Consider the following 17731-nt stretch of genomic DNA (forward strand, 5'->3'; position numbering starts at 1 on the left):
GGTTTTTGTCTTTTTTTGAGGTTTTTTGGGGTTTTGATGGGATTTTTTTGTTTTCTGCAATCAGTTATTTTACAAATACCTTGTTGCATTTAAACAGAAATAATTAAAAACCAGAGAAAGTTGGGTCTGAAGGGAGAAAACAAAGGGTGCATTGTTTCTGAGCAAAAAATAACTTAGCAGATAACTAAATATAAGTAATAACCCATTAAATAATTTATTTTCTGAATAATAGAAGATATACTAAAATATTTATATTTAATAGAGATATTTTAAACAAAATTTATCAGTTATGTATAACTATTATCTATAAATCTATAATACAGAATTTAGTAATCTATAAAATATAAAAATGAAATATAGAAATATCTAGAGATAACAATTTAATGTAAAATAATAGTAGCAATACTAGAAATAATAATCACAATACCAACAATTTTAAATAATTTACAAGACGAGCTTTCAGTTGAGAATGCTCAATGTGATTCCCTGTTTTTGGGGTGAATCCCATGGGTTTAGGGTGAAACAAATGTGTGAGTTCTGGGTGAATCCATGGGTTTGGGGTGAATTCCCTGGGTTTGGAGTGAAACAAACACAGGGGCTTGGATGGATCCTGTGGGTTTGGGGTTAATTCACTGGGTTTTGGGGTGAATCCATGGGTTAAGGGTGAACAAACACATGGGTTTGGGATGAATCCCACAGGTTTGAGGTGAATTCCCTGGGTTTAGGGTGAAATAAACACTTGAGTTTTGGGTGAATCCATGAGTTAAGGGTGAAACAAACCTGAGTTTGGGATGAATTCCCAGGGTTTAGGGTGAATCTCCCGGGTTTGGGGTTGTTATAAATGAGAAACAAAAGTCTCGATATTCAGCAAAATTTAGATTGGTTTATTTTATATAGACAGAGCAGCAGCTCTGGGGATACATGGGGGTCACCGCCCTCTCCACGCTCCACTGAACTTGGTTTGCAGCTCCCTTTTTATAGGATGGTTTTCTTGTAGTAATCAATAATTGTTATTGTTTTGTTGTGTAATTCTGCAAGGGAAGCAGTGGTGGTCAAAGAAACTTCCAAACTTCTGTGGGACAGCTCTTGGGACAACTGGTCATGGAACCATCTGGTCTTGGTAGATAAAAAGCAGAAGAAGTGGGAAGTCTGACTTTAGCAGATAGTTTGTGATTGATCACACAAAGGCAGGAAATCTGATTCTGCAGACTCTTTCAGACTTATGGAAAACCCTTTTTTTCTTTTACAAACTGGTATACACAATATTCATAACAGGGGGATTTAAACAGAGTAGGTTTAATCATATATTTCCCTTCATCTAGGTCCACATTCTTTTCTTATTTTAAGCATTCTGGTTTATCCAAGCTCCCAAGCGTCTATGATTGACACGAATCGTTTATCAGTTATCCCAGGGTGACTCTCCCGGTTTCGCGGTGAATTCCCGGGCTCCGGCTGCCGCCGCCCGCCGGAAGCGCCGCCCTGGCCCCGCCCCTTCCGCCGCGCCGGCCAATGGGCGCCGGGCGGGGCCGCCTGTCATGGCCGCCCCCACGCCGCGGCCCTGAGCGCCCCCAGCCCGCCGGAGCCGCCGAGGCCGCGCCGCGCCGCCGCCACCGCCGCCGCCATGGGCACCGTGCACGCCCGGGTGAGCGCCGGGCGCTGGGGATCGGCGGGGGCGGGACCCGCCGGGGGTGGGAGCCCGGCAGCCGCGCTCCCCGCCGCGACCTTCGGGCCGGGCACGGCCGTGTCCCGCCTCAGGCGCACCGAGCCGCCGCTCCTGGCGCTGCCCGGGGCGGGCAGGAGGGGTCGGAGCCCGTGGCGGTGCTCGGAGGCGCCTTCCCTTCCCAGCTCCTTCCTGGGTGTTCTTATAGAATCGTAGATACGGCTTGGAAGCGACCTTTGCCGTCATGTGGTCGCGCGGGCAGGGACACTTCCACTATCCCAGGGTGCTCACAGCCCCATCCAGCCTGGCCTGGGACACTGCCAGGGATGGGGCAGCCACAGCTGCTCTGGGAAACCTGTGCCAGGGCCTCACCACCCTCACAAGGGAGAAAAGTTTCTGAGCCCAACATTTCTATAGAAAATCTGTGTTTCCTTCAAGTCTTCCTAGAGCTGACCTCCCCAGGATGCTGGGGAAATGAAAACAGAATAAAAACGACCCAAACCAAACAAAACCCAAACCCAAGCAGCTGGAAAAGCACAGTGCAAAGAGAAGTACTGCTGTGAGAACTGGGGGCTGCAGGGTTGTATTGTTTGGAGAGGGCTGAGGGGCCTCACATGCCTGAAATCATCCTGAATAGATGCTCAAATCTCCAAATCCATCTAGCAGTGCTTAGAGAGGAAACCCAGAAGTCGAAGTGTTCAGTTTAAGGCTGAAGAACAGCTGCAGGGAGCTGCCTCCAGTTAAGGCTCTGGAGTATATAAATACTGTGACTAATGTAATTTCTGTTTCAAGATGTTTTGCTTGTATTCTCTGTTTTGTGAACTGCTAGACAATCCACACAATGTTGTGTGGATACAGAGTGTTTCACACTTGCCTGAAAATTGTGACAGTGGGAGAAGCTTCTGTCCTCTTTTAACTAGATTTTGATATGCAACAGCAGTTTGCTATTCAGGAGAGCAGCTATTCTGGTCATTCTTATTTTAGGACTCTTTCAGGTATAATAGATAAAGCCACCCTGTGTTTCACTAATGGCTCTGATGGTCAGAACCTGAGGTTCTCAAGCCATATTTGAAAGGTTACTTCCAAAAGAAATGCTGAAATATAAAGGCAAATAAATACATGCAAAGCAACCTAACATTCTGAGAGCACCTTTTTTGTTTTATTGTTCAACATTCAAATTCTTCTGCCTCCTAAAACCCAAACTAGAGAAGTGACAGCCTGGTGTTTTTTAGATTTTCTTAAGAAGGGGGAATTAATCTTTTTGCACAGGAAGCTTGTCTTAAGGCTACTTTTTGGAAGAGTGCAGTGTATTTTCCAGAAATCATTCAATGTGGAAGCTATTTAGCTTTTGTTAAAAATTTCAGCAACTTGGTAGGTGTCAAGTATTCTGGTAATTCCTTTCATTTTAGTTCTCATTTGCTTTTTTCCCTCAGGATGTGATGAGCCCACTGTTGAGAACCACGGGCTTTTCTCATTTACAAAAGGCACAAATCACAAATCCATGTACCCTATTAGATGTAGTTTTCTTTTCTGCTTTCAGAGTTTGGAGCCTCTTCCATTGGCTGGGCCAGACTTTGGTGCTTTGGGAGAGGAAGCTGAACTGGTTGAAGTTGAACCTGAGGCCAAGCAGGAAATTCTTGAAAACAAAGATGTAAGTGCCTGACCAATATAATGATTTTTTTTTTGTTTGTTTGTTTTTGTTTTATGTAGAGAAGTAAATGTCTTGGCTTTTTTTTAAAGCAATTTGCAGTAATAGTAGGTTGCTGTTATTCTGCTGTTTTATTATACATGAATACATGGAGTCATACAGATATTTCTGATAGAGGTAGTATACTCTGCATAGACTCTCTTACAAATTCTGATACAGAATCATAGAATTGTTTAGGTTGGAAAAGACCTTTGAGATCACAGAATCTTAACTGTTAACCCACAGTCTTAACTGCTAACCCAGCACTGCCAAGTCCAGCACTAAACCATATCCCAAGTGGCACATCCACATGGTTTTTAATCTCCCCAGGGGTGGTTACTGCCCTGGACAGCCTGTTCCAATCCTTGACAACTATTTGAAGCAGATTTTTTTTATGTTTACCCTTTAAATTATAGTTCACTGAAAAGGTTGGAAAAAATAAGGGAATGTAGTCCATTTGTACTGGGTAGTGTGGAAGGTGCTGTGGTTTTTACAATAAAATTGTCCCAGGTGATTATGTATCAAGATGAAAATATAAAACCTCATAATGGGAGTGATTTTCAGCTGCATTTGAAACTGCACTGATTTTGTGGTAATGATGATTTTAACAGAGTTTAAATATTTGTGGCTTGTGCACTTGTTTGATTTTCTTCTTTTAACTCCTTGCTTATGTACAGCTGATAAAAGAAGTAGCAAACAACTACAACTAACTACATAATTCTATCTTATGTACTTGTGTGATTTCTGCAGTTGTTTCTTTGTCCATACATTTACAACTAAAACCTCAGCAGCTGTCTGTCAGTCTGTCAGTGTTTCTTCTTCTACAACCAGTGTTAGCTTTGGTGTTAGAGATGTCTTTTCTCTCATTTTTGTGTTATGGGAACAACATCCCAGATCTTTCATAGCCCTGATTTCTGATAATGTAGGTTAGCAGGAATTAGCCCTAGGAATCATCAGGGTTTCTCACAATAATTTTTGTGCATTGATGACCTTGATCCTCGTTTTTAGATGCAAATCCAGTACTTGTGTGTAAGGATTTGTTGTGTTTAGGTGGTGGTTCAGCATGTGCACTTCGATGGACTTGGAAGGACCAAAAATGACATCATCATGTGTGAAATCGCTGATGTCTTCAAGGCAAGAAATCTCATTGATGTAAGTGTTGCAGTGAATTACAGACTTGCTGTTTAAAAATTAATTGAAATATTTTTCTCTCTTTTTCCTGCTTTGGGCTGCTCCCTTCAGACATGGGGCAACTTTGTCAAGAGCAGAGGCCTTCTTAATTAGTTGTAACTACTGGAACCTATTTGAATAATTGTTTTAACTATTGAAGTAATGGGGAAGCAAACTAATGAAAGGTATGAAGATACTGAGCCAGATGCTCTGAGTTTAAATTATTTCTGCAGATGCAAGTGTTTAAATGGTTGTGCTCTGTTTTGAAAGTGCACATGTGTGTCTTTATATATACAAAGTCTCGGAATATTTTACAACTTAGCTGCATTTTAACTAATTTATCCTCATTATTTTTTGTTAACCTGAAAGACTCAAAGGGACTAGATTATCTTGAAAGCCTCTGCCAGCCCAAATATCCTCTGATTCTATGACTGAGCTGCTTTTCTCCTGCTGTAGGTGATGAGAAAATCCCATGAAGCTCGTGAGAAGCTGCTTCGTCTGGGAATCTTCAGACAAGTGGATGTTCTGATTGATACCTGCCAAGGTGTGTATTACCTCATTAATCTTCACCTTTTTTCTCATATATTCATACCTGTAATATATATTTCCCTGTGTGATTGGCTGGACATTTTTTGTGTGTGTAACTTAGTCTTAAATACCTTTGTATATATTTTAGATGAACACAAGGGTGTGCTGTGGATACAAGTGGATTTACATCATTTATCCCTATGAAGGAAATCTACTTGCATGTGTTTGCATATATGTGTATGTGTATTTAAATGATACTTGTCCATGAGTGAATTTTATTTTAAAATAATGGCAGTAAGTTTTCCTTAATCCACAGTTTCAAGGAACATGTGAGAAAAAGCTTGAAAATGTATCCTGTACTTGTATTGCACATCACATTGATATGAAATGCTTAAAGCCAGTCATCCTATGACTGGGTCAAATTCTGCACTCACATCCAAACATCATTTTCTCAAATCATTTCACTTTGTAACATGGACTTTTATTATGCCTTAACTCAGTTTTCAAGTAATTCAAGTAACTTTCTGTCTGCAGTTTTTCAAATAACTCTTCAGTGATAACGTGCACTTCATGTGTTTTTTTAGGAGATGATGCCCTTCCAAATGGTTTAGATGTGACCTTTGAGGTAACAGAATTGAGAAGGCTAACTGGGAGCTATAACACCATGGTTGGCAACAATGAAGGCAGCATGGTATGAATTATTTCAAATTATTAGTGATGCCTTTTGATATTCCTGTTACTTTCAGTTTCAAGCCTAGCAAGGAATTTAGTGGACCAGTCTTGATCCAACCTTACTAAGGCTTTGTCAGGCCTTTGTGTCAGGCTTTCAGTTAGCAAAAACCTGTTTTGAGCAGGGGGACAGTGCTGTAGCTTCCAGTTCAGCATGTTAGTTTTTTAATTCTTGGAACTTACTGAATTATCTCTTGCTACTATTTAAGTTGTTTCATCTGCTGGAGAGATTAGTAAGGAATTTGGCATTTTGTTTCTATGAGATATACTTGAAGTACTTTTCTTCTCAGTCAAAATGCTTTATATTTGACTTAGAAATTCTTATTTTTTTCTCTTTTCTCTCTGGCTGCCTTTTCCCAATGTCAGTTGTTCTGGGCTGTAGAATGCAAGGTTTTCATGAATTCTGCAAGCTTTGGAACTTGTTTTCATGTGATTCAATAAAGGATGCATCAGATTAAAATCTTGTATGAGCAATATTTACCAGTTGCCACAGGAAGTACCAGCTGCACTGCTGCTCTGTGAATGTGCTTTTACCAGAGGTGCTGCTGTGAGCAGATTGTGCTTTCAGGTGCTCATCCTGCACCCTTTTTGCCTTCTCACTTGACAGGGCAGCTGTGCCTGGGGCTGGTGGATAAGCCAGATCAAGGGACTCATCCTTTTCCTCTTAGGGGTATTTTTAACCTGGATAAGATCCCACATGACTCAGGTGATGGTGTTTTACTTGTGCAAGGAAAGCTGGAACTGGGTGAATTCAGAGCTGCTTGTGCAGCTCCACTGCCAGGAGCCAGGTCCAGGGTGCTGTGGCCTGAAGGAAACCAACAGGTCTGTTGCTTCCAGTGCTGATCAGAACTGACTGAAAGCTGCTTGGGTTTCTCTTTTTGTGCTCAGCTTCCTCCTTTATTTGATTTTAATTTATCACAGAGAAGTAAAACTTGTGAATGCTGTAAAAGCATGACTTTTATACACTGATATTGCCAACACAATTATGTTTCCTTAAGGGTTGAATAGATTTATTTATTCTAATTCCTTAAATTCAGCTGAAGCTTATACATCTAGTACTTCATACTAAAATCCTTTTGTCTTTATGGCATAATAACCATCATTCCACAGCTCAGGTTACTGTTTTGCTTCCAACAGCTGTCAGACAAAGACAGGATTTGGGAGTTTTTTAGTAGTTTTTTTCAGTAGAACACATAGCAATAGTACAGTGGTAGTGTCTCTTTTGGGAGGAAACCTGCTCCATCTTTTCTGCCAGAGGGCCAAGTTCTGCCTGAAGAATGCAAGGAATTTGTGTCAGAATAGGCAAAAGTGTTTCAGTAGTTTCTGGAGAATTGTAGAATTATATTGTGCCACCATCAGGTCCACTTGCAAAAGGATCTTGTTGCTCAAAGCAAAGCTCCAGAGAAGTGGCTCCTCAGTGGTAATTTTCCCTTATTTTGGTCCTGATGAACCCTCCCTGACAGAAGTTTTTCCTGAGGATCAGTGGGAGAGTCTGCAGTTGTGGAGCAGCTGGTTGTTGTGCCAAAGATTTGTTCTCCAGGGCTTTGAGACAGGCTTGGAGATTTTGCTTGAAGTAACATCAGCACTGATGGCTTAGTGAGAGTGCAGATTAAGTCAGCAGCTACTAAAGAGCAATAAAAGTTGGATGTTTGATTGTAACTTGGCTTTTGCTGCCAGTGCAGAGAGAGAACTGAGAAAAAAAACCACATTCAGTTACAAGTATTTTTAAATATCTTAATTTCTAATTCTCATGATATCCTTGTCTTTAGCATATGATTAAGATGCAAGACAGCAAACAACATAAAATATTATGATGTGGGGAGATTTTTGTATGTTTATCTAATGTTTTGGAGTTTTTAAAATTTATTTTCTGTAGGTGCTTGGGCTTAAGTTCCCAAATCTCTTTGGACGTGCAGAAAAGGTGACCTTCCAGTTCTCCTATGGAACAAAGGAAACTTCATATGGCTTGTCCTTCTTCAAACCACGGCCTGGAAACTTTGAAAAAAAGTAGGGGATGTGTTTTTCTCTACTTCTTTTTTTAGTGAAGGAATGTAAAATAATTAATAAGATCTTTCATTGAGTAAGAATTGAATTTATTCTTTCCTGAGAGTCTGGTAATGATGTAACAGACCTGGTTTCTTAAATTTTTGTGGTTATTCAGAGCTGTACCATAAATAATTTCCTTTCAAACCTGTCAGTAATGTTGTGTTTCAGTTTTTCAGTTAATATATACAAAGTAACTGGACAGTTCCCTTGGAGCTCTCTTCGAGAAACAGACAGAGGAGTATCAGCAGAATTTAATGTGAGTGTAGCACGAGTGTTGACACATGCTTCATTTACATTTCAGTTGAGCTCTTGGAAATATTTGGTTTACTTTTTGAATGATTGAATCACTCATTCACAGGGCTGACTTCTCTTTATTTGAAAGAGGTCAGTGATTTGAAAATGACAGAGGTCTTGCATCTTAGATTTTTTTGTCACTTTTGGCTATATAAAAATGCTAATATGTTTTTCTTCAATTTGTAAAAAATTATCATTTCAGAGAGGCAGTTGGCTGCCTAGCTTACTGTGTCAGCCCAATTCAAGATATTTTTCACTTGTGATGGATTAATTAGTGTGCATCTAACTCTCTTGGCTGGAGCAGAATTAACATAACTCTGAAATGGAAAAGGGTTTCTCTCTGTTTCAAGAAGTTTAGGAAGAAAGCCATAGACTCAAATATAAAAAATACTTATTTTAGTTTTGTAACAATTGTTTTCATGACTTTCTCAATTCTTTATTGTAGTTTCCCATCTGGAAGACCAGTCACACACTGAAGTGGGAAGGTGTGTGGAGAGAGCTTGGCTGCCTTGCTAGAACAGCATCCTTTTCTGTTCGAGAGGAAAGTGGACACTCTCTAAAGTCTTCTCTCTCTGTAAGGCTTTTTCATGATAATATTTTAAAAACACAGGACTTTGAGTCATCTCATACTTTGGAGTGATACCAAAGGAGCTTTTTTGTGTAATCCAGGAGGCCCAAAGGGAGAACATGGAATCACAGTAGACTGTCAGTCAGGCTTTGGCTTGTTCTCCCTCTGTCTCACCTGTCTTTTTGCAGAATTGCTTTGTTTTGTAGCAGACAGGCAGAGTAAATTTCCTTATCCTAAGCCTTTTGTATACATTCTCCCCTATGCCAGTTTCTGGTCACTTGCAGCTTACAAACTGTAGGAGGTTGGTGGGTTGCAGTTAGGATGCTGCTCTGGTTCTGGTACATGCCATGGGCAGAAGATACAAATGTATGAATTTCATGTGGCCTGTAAATGTCAAACAAAGCCAGTCTGTAGGGATCTTGTTCCCAAATCCATGCTGCTCCACTAATCTCAGGTGGAGCTGTGATTGTCTTCCACTGTTTGCACAGTTCTGGAAGGAAAATAATGTTGACTCTCTGAAGCATTCAACAGATACAAGAACCTAACCCAAATTTTTTTATTCTTCTCAGCATGCCATGGTAATTGATTCCCGGAACTCCACAATCTTGCCAAAACGAGGTGCTTTGCTGAAAATCAATCAGGTAACTTTAAATCACTTGTGCTGTTATTGGGGTTTATCTCTGTGTTCAAATAAGTCTTGTCTAATTGATATTCATGTTAAAAATGTCTGAAGTTAGAAATTAATCTAAAATTGACTAGGAGACAATGTGGACTGGCAATTACATTTTTTGTTTACCAGTGTGCCTTTTAAAATCATGAAACTTTTTTATGGTGGAAAATTTTCATTTGTATGCCATTAGTTAGAGAGCACAGCCTCTCCATCAGCATTAAATTATTTATTAGCTGAGAGACACTATCCCTGACAGTATTTGTACTATACTTTCAGTGGGTATTAATTAGCCCTTCTTTTTTAACACTGTCCTGCATAGATTGCCAGGCTGTAGTCCTGTTGCTCCTTACAGAATTTTTAAGTCAGAGTTAAAAATGAAAGACTGGGTAAAAATAACTCTCCAAGGCATATGCATGTATGATTTTGGCACAGCACCTTTCTAAAAGCTGGCTTTTCTGCTGCATGGGTAGTATTTCAGAAGCAGTTATTTCTCCAGTGCTTTAGAGGCAAATTTGAAATGCTACTGCAACTGAAAGTAAGCAGCAGTGAACTGTTGTGAGAAAAGTGGTTGTAATCCAGGATTCAGGTACTGTGTCATTTGTTAGATTCTGCCTCTAAGTCTGAGTTAGTTCAGTCCCTTCACGAGAGCTGAAAATAACAAATTATGTCATGTCCTTCTTCACCACATGAAATCTTCTCAGATATAGGGAAATACAGTCTTGATTTTAGATTCTGAATTTTCCAGCTCCATTCTGTCTTGCCTTAATTTACAAAATGGCTTGGAAAGCAATAGTTTGGTTTAATATTAGGAAAATTAAAAAATGCAGCTCATAATACTGAGGTTCATGCATGCCTCATGCCAAAATTCAGCTGCCTCCCCATGCTGGTGTTTCTGTATTTCTTGTAAAGAAAAACACTGCCTGTGTTGATGCAGATATGCTGAACTTTTAGAGGAAAGAAACATGTCATATCTGTTGCAACTTCCTTAAATTTATGTCTTTGCAGGAGTTGGCTGGCTATACAGGTGGAGATGTGAGCTTCCTGAAAGAGGATTTTGAACTTCAGTTGAATAAGCAACTGATTTGGGATTCGGTAATTTTTTAAAATATATTTTAGTAATTGACCTGAGGTTTTTCTGGGGCTATTAAACCTATGTCTTATGATTATTTTTCGCTATGGATTAGGGAAAACATTGTGAAAAATGGGTGGAGTAGATAACTTGATTTTGTTTTCTGGAAAATGGACCTACCTTTATTTTTAACTTTATGTTCCTGCTGTACACAGTCACTTGAAAAGTGGGAATTTTGGAGAGAACTTGTTTCACAGTTAACATAACAATGATTTTCCTTCCAGAAGTGATGTTGGTCATGTCTATTCTTTTTGGTCTTCCTTAGGATGGTTTTTTCAAAAACTTTGAACGTTTTTGAAAAACTTAAAAGTTTTGAAACCTTAATGAATATTCTGTATAATCTTGGTTTAATTTTCTTTTTAATTTAAATAATGAATATATAACTATTCATCTTGGTATCATAGCATGTAATTGTTTCTTATGTGTAAGATTATTGGGAAAAATGGGAAGACTGATTTCAACAGCATTGATTTAGTATCAGGTGGAAATAGGGTTTTGACTTGAAATACTGAAAAACTGAAATAAGAATTTCAACATATCCCAGGAATATTTATAACTGCATTTAGAAAGAAATTTTTTATCACATGGAGATAGTGCAATATTCTTCTCAGAGCTGAGTGGGGAAATAAACAGCAACTTGCATCATAAAGATTTAGAAGTCAGGGGTTACAATAATTTGTATCCCAGAGGTATTAACAATAGATCTCACTATCTATCAGTAGTACTTCTACACAGGCAGCAGGCAAGTGAATAAATCTATTTGGTATGGTGATTTGAGTTGCAAGAATTACTTTTTATAGATAAAGAGTAACTCTGTATGTTTATTTGAAGTCAGTATGGTTAGTTGCAGAAGGTGGTTTCGTGTAATTATCGGGTTAATTTACAGACAGGTCATAACTGTACATTTTTGGCTGCTGCTTGTTGGACTCAGTCTCCTGTGGGTTTCAAATAGCCAGGAATAATTGATGGCAGCAGTGTTGTCTTAATTCAAGACATGAAAATTCTCCAGACAAGAGGTGCTGGATGAGGTTTCTCCCCTAAGCTGTTGTGGAAGTAGCATTTGGTTCAAATGTGCTATATTGATGTTTGCAAGGCACAGCACTGCATAAAAGAAAGAGGGCAGCAGCCATCAAGAATTTCCTGAAGATCCTGTGGCAAATCTGACATACAGGGTGTGATATCCACAGGCTTTGAGCAGTTGTAACTCTGGGAGGCTGATGGGACCTCTGCCTGAGGGATAAGTACTAATACACAACCTGTTTTTCTTTCCAAAGGTTGTTTCAGCATCACTCTGGGGTGGAATGCTTGTACCTATTGGAGACAAACCATCCAGTATAGCTGACAGGCAAGTTTTTTAAATGTCTGGGGGTTTTTTTCCAGTCAACAGAAGTATTGTATATAGAAAGCTCTGCACAAGAGAAAAACAGTAGTAGTTCTGAGGAGAATAAAGTGTTTGTAGTTAGCTATTAATGCATGTTCATACTCAAGCAATTTTCATACTGGACTGGTAAAAATTTGTGACTTGCTGTGTAGTAGCTCTGCCTGCCCATATTTATGGTGGCAAAATGATTTTACCACCTGCAAAATTCTTTATCAGGCAGAGGTTTATTCAGACACAGAGCTAGATTGTGAATCTGTTCACTCTGTAGCCAATTTTGCCTCCTAATGCTGGTGTTCACATTCCTAAGATCACATTCCTAAGCCTGTTACAAAATTACCTGTAAGAGAAGCATTAAATTAAGTTTATCTGTATTCACTAGGTTTTACCTGGGTGGACCAACAAGTGTGCGTGGATTCAGCATGTACAGCATTGGACCCCAGAGTGAAGGTCTGACATTTTTATATCCCCCTCCTCTGACAGTAAATATTAGTGTGTCACTAATATTTATTAGTGTGTCACAGGGAGTCCTTAAACTTCGTATAACCTGAAAAAAATTACACTCATTCTGTACTTTGAGAAATGTTATGGCTTTGATCTGTTGTTACTGATTAGTTCACAGTGGGATAAAGCCAGGTAGTTGTTAGTTAAGCTGTGATTAATTACTAATTTTGTAAATCATGTATGTGTTCAGACTTGCACACTTCCAGTGTGTCATTTTAATTAGTAAGTAATCTTCAAGCTGGAAAAGTTCCCAAAACATGGTTATAGCAACAGTTTGTTTGACACAGCCTATGTTCAGGTATCTTAGAGGAAAGATAATCTGCTCAACAGAGCTGTTTGGAGAGCAAGGAACTTCCTCACTTCTATTCCTTACTCTGCTGTTATCAGTGGATTCAATTTCCAGTCTATTTTGAAGTTAATTGTTCAGTTGTATCAATTGCCTGTTTTTAAAACCAAGGAAAGTATTGCAGAGGTGATCAGGAGGTAATTCTGATGAACTGCCATGAACCTCAGGCTGTTCTGGTGAGGGAAGGAAGAAAAATAAACTTCCCTTGGAAAGTTTAAAAAAATGTGGAAGTGCTAATTTTTCAATCTAATAGTGGTGAGTTTGGATAAAATTGGAAGCAAGTGGGAGGAGTTGTAAAGGGTAGAATTATGGAATGTAAAACAACTTGTGGATGTTTTTCTACCTTTAACAAGTGATTCTTCTCATATGTTCCACAGTAAATGCCTTTACTCCAACATTTTGCACAAACAGGTGATTATTTGGGAGGAGAAGCCTTCTGGGCTGGAGGGTTGCATCTCTACACCCCTCTCCCTTTCCGGCCTGGCCAAGGAGGGTTTGGAGATCTTTTCCGAACACATTTCTTCCTTAATGCTGGAAATCTCTGCAATCTCAACTATGGTAAGACTCAACAGAACAAAAAAAAAAAAAAAAAAAAAAAAATCCTTCTTCTCTTGTATAAAAGTAAAAAGGAGATTTGTTGTGTGTCTGTTCACTCAGAAGCACTTTGTTTACTGCGTATATTTTGGTGCCTGTCAAAAACATGCTGCTTTTAACTTATATATTTGACAGATTGCCAGTAGTTTATTTAGCTCTCTCCATAATTTCCAGCACAACTTGTAGGAAAGAGAGCCAGGAGGGTAGTGGTAGTGTCTGTGAACAGGTGATGTTTGCAGACCAGTGTGTAACCAACTTGCTATCTTACACCATTTGAAGGGAGAATGAAAGATGATGTTTTAGTGGGATTCTGGTGTTTACTGGGATGAACTAAAGAAAAAGTGGTGGCATTAGATGAAGGTGTGGTAGCTGATGGGACTCTTTTTCCTCCCATCCCTAACTCTATTCAGGGTATATTTCAGTGTATTAATGTATGATTTTTCAGTATGATTTCAGTCAGTTTTAGAATATAGTGATATTTGGTATATGCCTCACTTGATGAGAAGGGTGACATCCATATGGGAGGGAGATACTTCAATCAACTTGGAAATAGTAGAGACCCACTAAATCATAGCATAGATCCCAGAATGGTTTGGATTGAAAGAGACCTTAAAGTTCACCTTGTTCTCCCTCCTGCCATGGGCAGGGACACCTTCCACTATCCCAGGTTGCTCAGAGCCCCATCCAGCCTGGCCTGGAACACTGCCAGGGATGGGGCAGCCACAGCTGCTCTGGGAAACCTGTGCCAGGGCCTCAGCACCCTCACAGGGAACAATTCCTTCCCAATATCCAATCTAAACCTGCTCTGTCAGTGTGAAGCCATTGCCCCTTGTCCTGTCACTCCAGGCCCTTGTCAGTAGTCTCTCTCCATCTTTCCTGTGGGCTTCTTCCAGGTACTGGAAGAGAGCAGTAAAAACATTGAAGTCTTTAGTACTCATTTCCTCCTCCTTGCTAGTGCCCTGTAGTGGGACATAGAGACCAGCCAGCAATCCAACTAAAATCATTTTAATTAAAAAGCATTTTAATTCTAGCTCTGCTGTCTTGCTTTGCTCTCATGCCTGGTGTTTGGCTGCAGGTGAGGGTCCCAGGGCACACCTGCAGAGGCTGGCAGAGTGCATCCGCTGGTCCTACGGCGCGGGGATAGTGCTGCGCCTGGGGAACATCGCCCGGCTGGAGCTCAACTACTGCTTCCCCATGGGAGTACAGGCTGGAGACAGGTTGGTTTGCTGCACCAGCTGCTTCAGGGGCTCCTGCACTCCTGCCTGCTTCCTCAGAGAGAGTTCTGCCTTGTGCTTCTGTTTAGTCTATACCAGCAGAGCCATCTCGGGGCTGCTTTCCCAGCCCACTTTATTCACCTTGGTTTCACAGTTGGGTTAAGACCTCGCTTCCCAAGTGCCAGAGTTCATTTATCTTGAGAGCAGCTTTTGAAATGTGCAGATAGCTGTGCAGCAGCTTCATTTCTTGTGGGGAAGTGATCACTCAAACAGCTTGTGGGGTTTTCTTAAGCCTTCTAATGATTGGGTAAATACCTCATTTATGTCTTTGATAAATACTTAGTTTAATGTCTTTGCTTGAAAAATGAAAACAAGTTTATAGATAAAAGAGAAAAGAAGAACAAATTCATTTGTTAGCAACAATTACCTGCATCAAGCAAATATTATAAGAGGCAATAAAAAGGCTTCAGGAGGCCTGTTCTTGTCTGTGAGTACTGTGTGAGGTATTCAGTCTTTCATACAGGAGCAGGATTATGTTTCTATGGGCGATGTGAATGTACAATAGCAATTTCAAAATTATGGGCTTTATTTGGAAGTGTAAATGCTCCATACATTTTGACAGATTGTCAAAGCATTTGTTTTAAAAAGCCTTTGTCAGCTAAAACCTTGGGACTTTGGGGGATAGGGATAATTGATCTTCATTTCATCAGTACCTTATATTTCACTTACACTGTTTATTTTTTATTTCTTCTCAGGATATGCGATGGTGTTCAGTTTGGAGCAGGAATAAGATTTCTATAACAGAAATATTTTACATCACTAAATGAAATTGTGATGGAGATGAAATCAAGACTATAACATACTTCAAAATGGTCTTTTTTTCCTTGAAATGCAGATACACAGCTGAGTGATTTACCTTTTGGACTCCACAAGAAACCATATTAAATAATTATGCTCTAAAGGTTCATTGTACCTCTGATTCTTATCAAAGATGGGAGAGTGTTTGTAGGAGTCTATCTTACACATTTTAGTTGTTGGTTTTTACTTCCAAGAGTTGTGTCAGATATTGGCTCTTGGGTATGGTTCATAGAATTTGAGTTTTATTGGTCTGCACAGCTTTCCCTCTTCCAACCACAAGTCCTCAAAAAAGCTTTTATGAGTCAAAAATGATACCATTTTAATGGTTCTAAATAATTTAAAATGTTCTGATTTGAATATATTTCAGTATTGTAAATCACTTCTGTTTAAATGCCTCCTACAATCTGAATTGCATTCTGTAAAAATTCAAGCCATCTGTCTAGCATAGTAAATACTAAAATTATAATTTTGAAACTTTCTGGGCTCGGAACTTTGAGTGTTTTAATGCTCTCAGCAAAGGTGTTGATTTATGTCTTGCAAAAGCAGCTTTTTGTAGCAGTTGCAAAAAGTGACTCCAGACATACAAATGTGTGGAACTACTTAGTTTCTCTTTGTGTCATTCTCCTGACTTGTTGCTAATTCCACCTCCAAGTCACCTCTGTCTTTATACCTTGGGGCATATTCCAGTTTATAAGGATGGACTTATTCACCACTTTGGTCATAACATCTTTGGAGGTAATTGCATAGTGATTATTTTTATATGTATCAACCCTGTGTGGTCATGCTGAGATAATCTGAAGTTGAAGTGCACTTTCCCTGTATCTACATTCACATTTTTTTGTTAGTAAGTGTTGGCAGGTTTAAAATCACAATACAAAGAAGATTCTGGGGAAGCAGAACATGAGCTGTTAAACTCCTGTTTTTTTTCTGCCCAGCTAAAGACAGCTTTGGACATGCTGGTGCTCTGCTTGACTTAGCTGAATATGTCAGGACTTCCATGAAAACTCATTCCCAATCAAGTCAGCACTCAGACTCCACTCTTTTTACAGAGAATACAGTTTTATACATTGCTTTAGCATTGATATGTATTGCTGTTGGTGTAATACAGTAACTAAATCTGGTTTAGTCAATAATTCTCTAAGATATGAAGGCTAAAAACTGGACTGCCTGGATTTGCAGAGCTCTGCTTGATTAAGCATTCTTCCTTCATAAAGTTGTAGCAGTAGGCTCACAGATGTTCAAAATGGTGTGAATGACAGAAGTCAGCTGTTTCAAATAACAAAATTTGATATAAAAAAACTTTGTTTCAGTGTGTTTATCTAACAGATACTATAGCAAGTACATATTTAACCAAGCATTTTTGATGATTCTTTTGTTGTTATGAGATAAAATATGAAACTATGCTAAGAATGTCAACAAATTTTATTAGCTTTTTCCAGCACTATTGACATTTTGACATATAAAAATATTTTTAATGTGAATGTTTAGATACTGTTAGGGTTTTCTCCTAGGAGTTCACAGTTAGCTGTATTCTGCTGCTTTAAGAGTTGTATTTTGTGCACACTGTTTTACTCAAGGCTGCTCAGGTGCCATCCTTTAGTGTGACACAAGAGTCCCAAGCTCAGCTGGCTGTTTGAGAGGGCTCAGCAGTGTTCTGAGTTGAGCAGGCCTGGGGAAGAGCCCCAAACTCAGTGTGCACATCACACAGCAGCCAGCCACAATTAAGCTTTGAGAGAACTCTGAGAACCAAGGGAGGAATGGAAGAAACTGCTGAAGGCTGAAGAGACCTTCTGAGCTCATCTTCTGACAGACCTTGCTGTGCCACTCACCAGAGAATTGTCCAGCCAGATACAGAGAGCAAAATCACGTTCCATGAGGCTCCACTTGGGTCACTTTTCCTACTGGCACTGCACTAGGTTGAAAAGTTAACTTTTTCTTACAGCATACCACAAGTGCACAAAAGCTATGCAGTACAGAAAGTATGTCTGAGTTCCTCTGGAAGAGGAATGGAATATTGGTGTGATTAATATATTTCCATTTAAATTTTGCTGCAGGGGCCCAGATGCTTAAAATGGAAAAGGTAGAAATCAGAATTCCAGTAGAAGCTTCCATAGTGCTCAGTGGGAGAACAGCTTTGGGCAGATCTGGATCCATGTTCTTGGTTGTGTTTCTGGCCAGAGTTGAAAGGATAAAAGGAGTAAGGCCTGCAGTCAGAGCTGTGATTCAGAAGCTTGGTGTTTGTTTTAGTGGACAGTTTTGGATAGGGAAGGAATGCCCCCAGACCACTCCTGGGATGTGCTCATGGCTTCCTGATGTCATGGCAGCACTGCTGAGGCTGCAGGTCCCTCCAGGCTCA

At 39.7% G+C, this 17731-nt stretch overlaps 1 protein-coding gene across 2 annotated transcripts; it reads left to right on the plus strand.

The window, feature by feature from the left end:
- Positions 1-1501: 1501 nt before the first annotated feature.
- SAMM50 (SAMM50 sorting and assembly machinery component) lies at positions 1502-15853 on the plus strand. Of its 2 annotated transcripts, XM_056515329.1 has the most exons (15): positions 1502-1642; positions 3201-3311; positions 4398-4499; positions 4974-5061; positions 5630-5736; positions 7651-7781; positions 7989-8076; positions 8560-8688; positions 9252-9323; positions 10358-10444; positions 11756-11826; positions 12242-12309; positions 13121-13267; positions 14379-14520; positions 15273-15853. In XM_056515329.1, exons 1-15 carry the CDS (start codon positions 1622-1624, stop codon positions 15316-15318), a joined length of 1410 nt encoding a protein of 469 aa, XP_056371304.1. In that variant the 5' UTR covers positions 1502-1621; the 3' UTR covers positions 15319-15853. The 2 variants fall into 2 exon arrangements, with proteins under 2 accessions (XP_056371304.1, XP_056371300.1); XM_056515325.1 differs by lacking the exon at positions 1502-1642 and having other exon boundaries at positions 3162-3311.
- Positions 15854-17731: the final 1878 nt, after the last annotated feature.

This window comes from Oenanthe melanoleuca, chromosome 1A, assembly GCF_029582105.1.
Source record: "Oenanthe melanoleuca isolate GR-GAL-2019-014 chromosome 1A, OMel1.0, whole genome shotgun sequence".
Lineage (NCBI taxonomy): Eukaryota > Metazoa > Chordata > Aves > Passeriformes > Muscicapidae > Oenanthe > Oenanthe melanoleuca.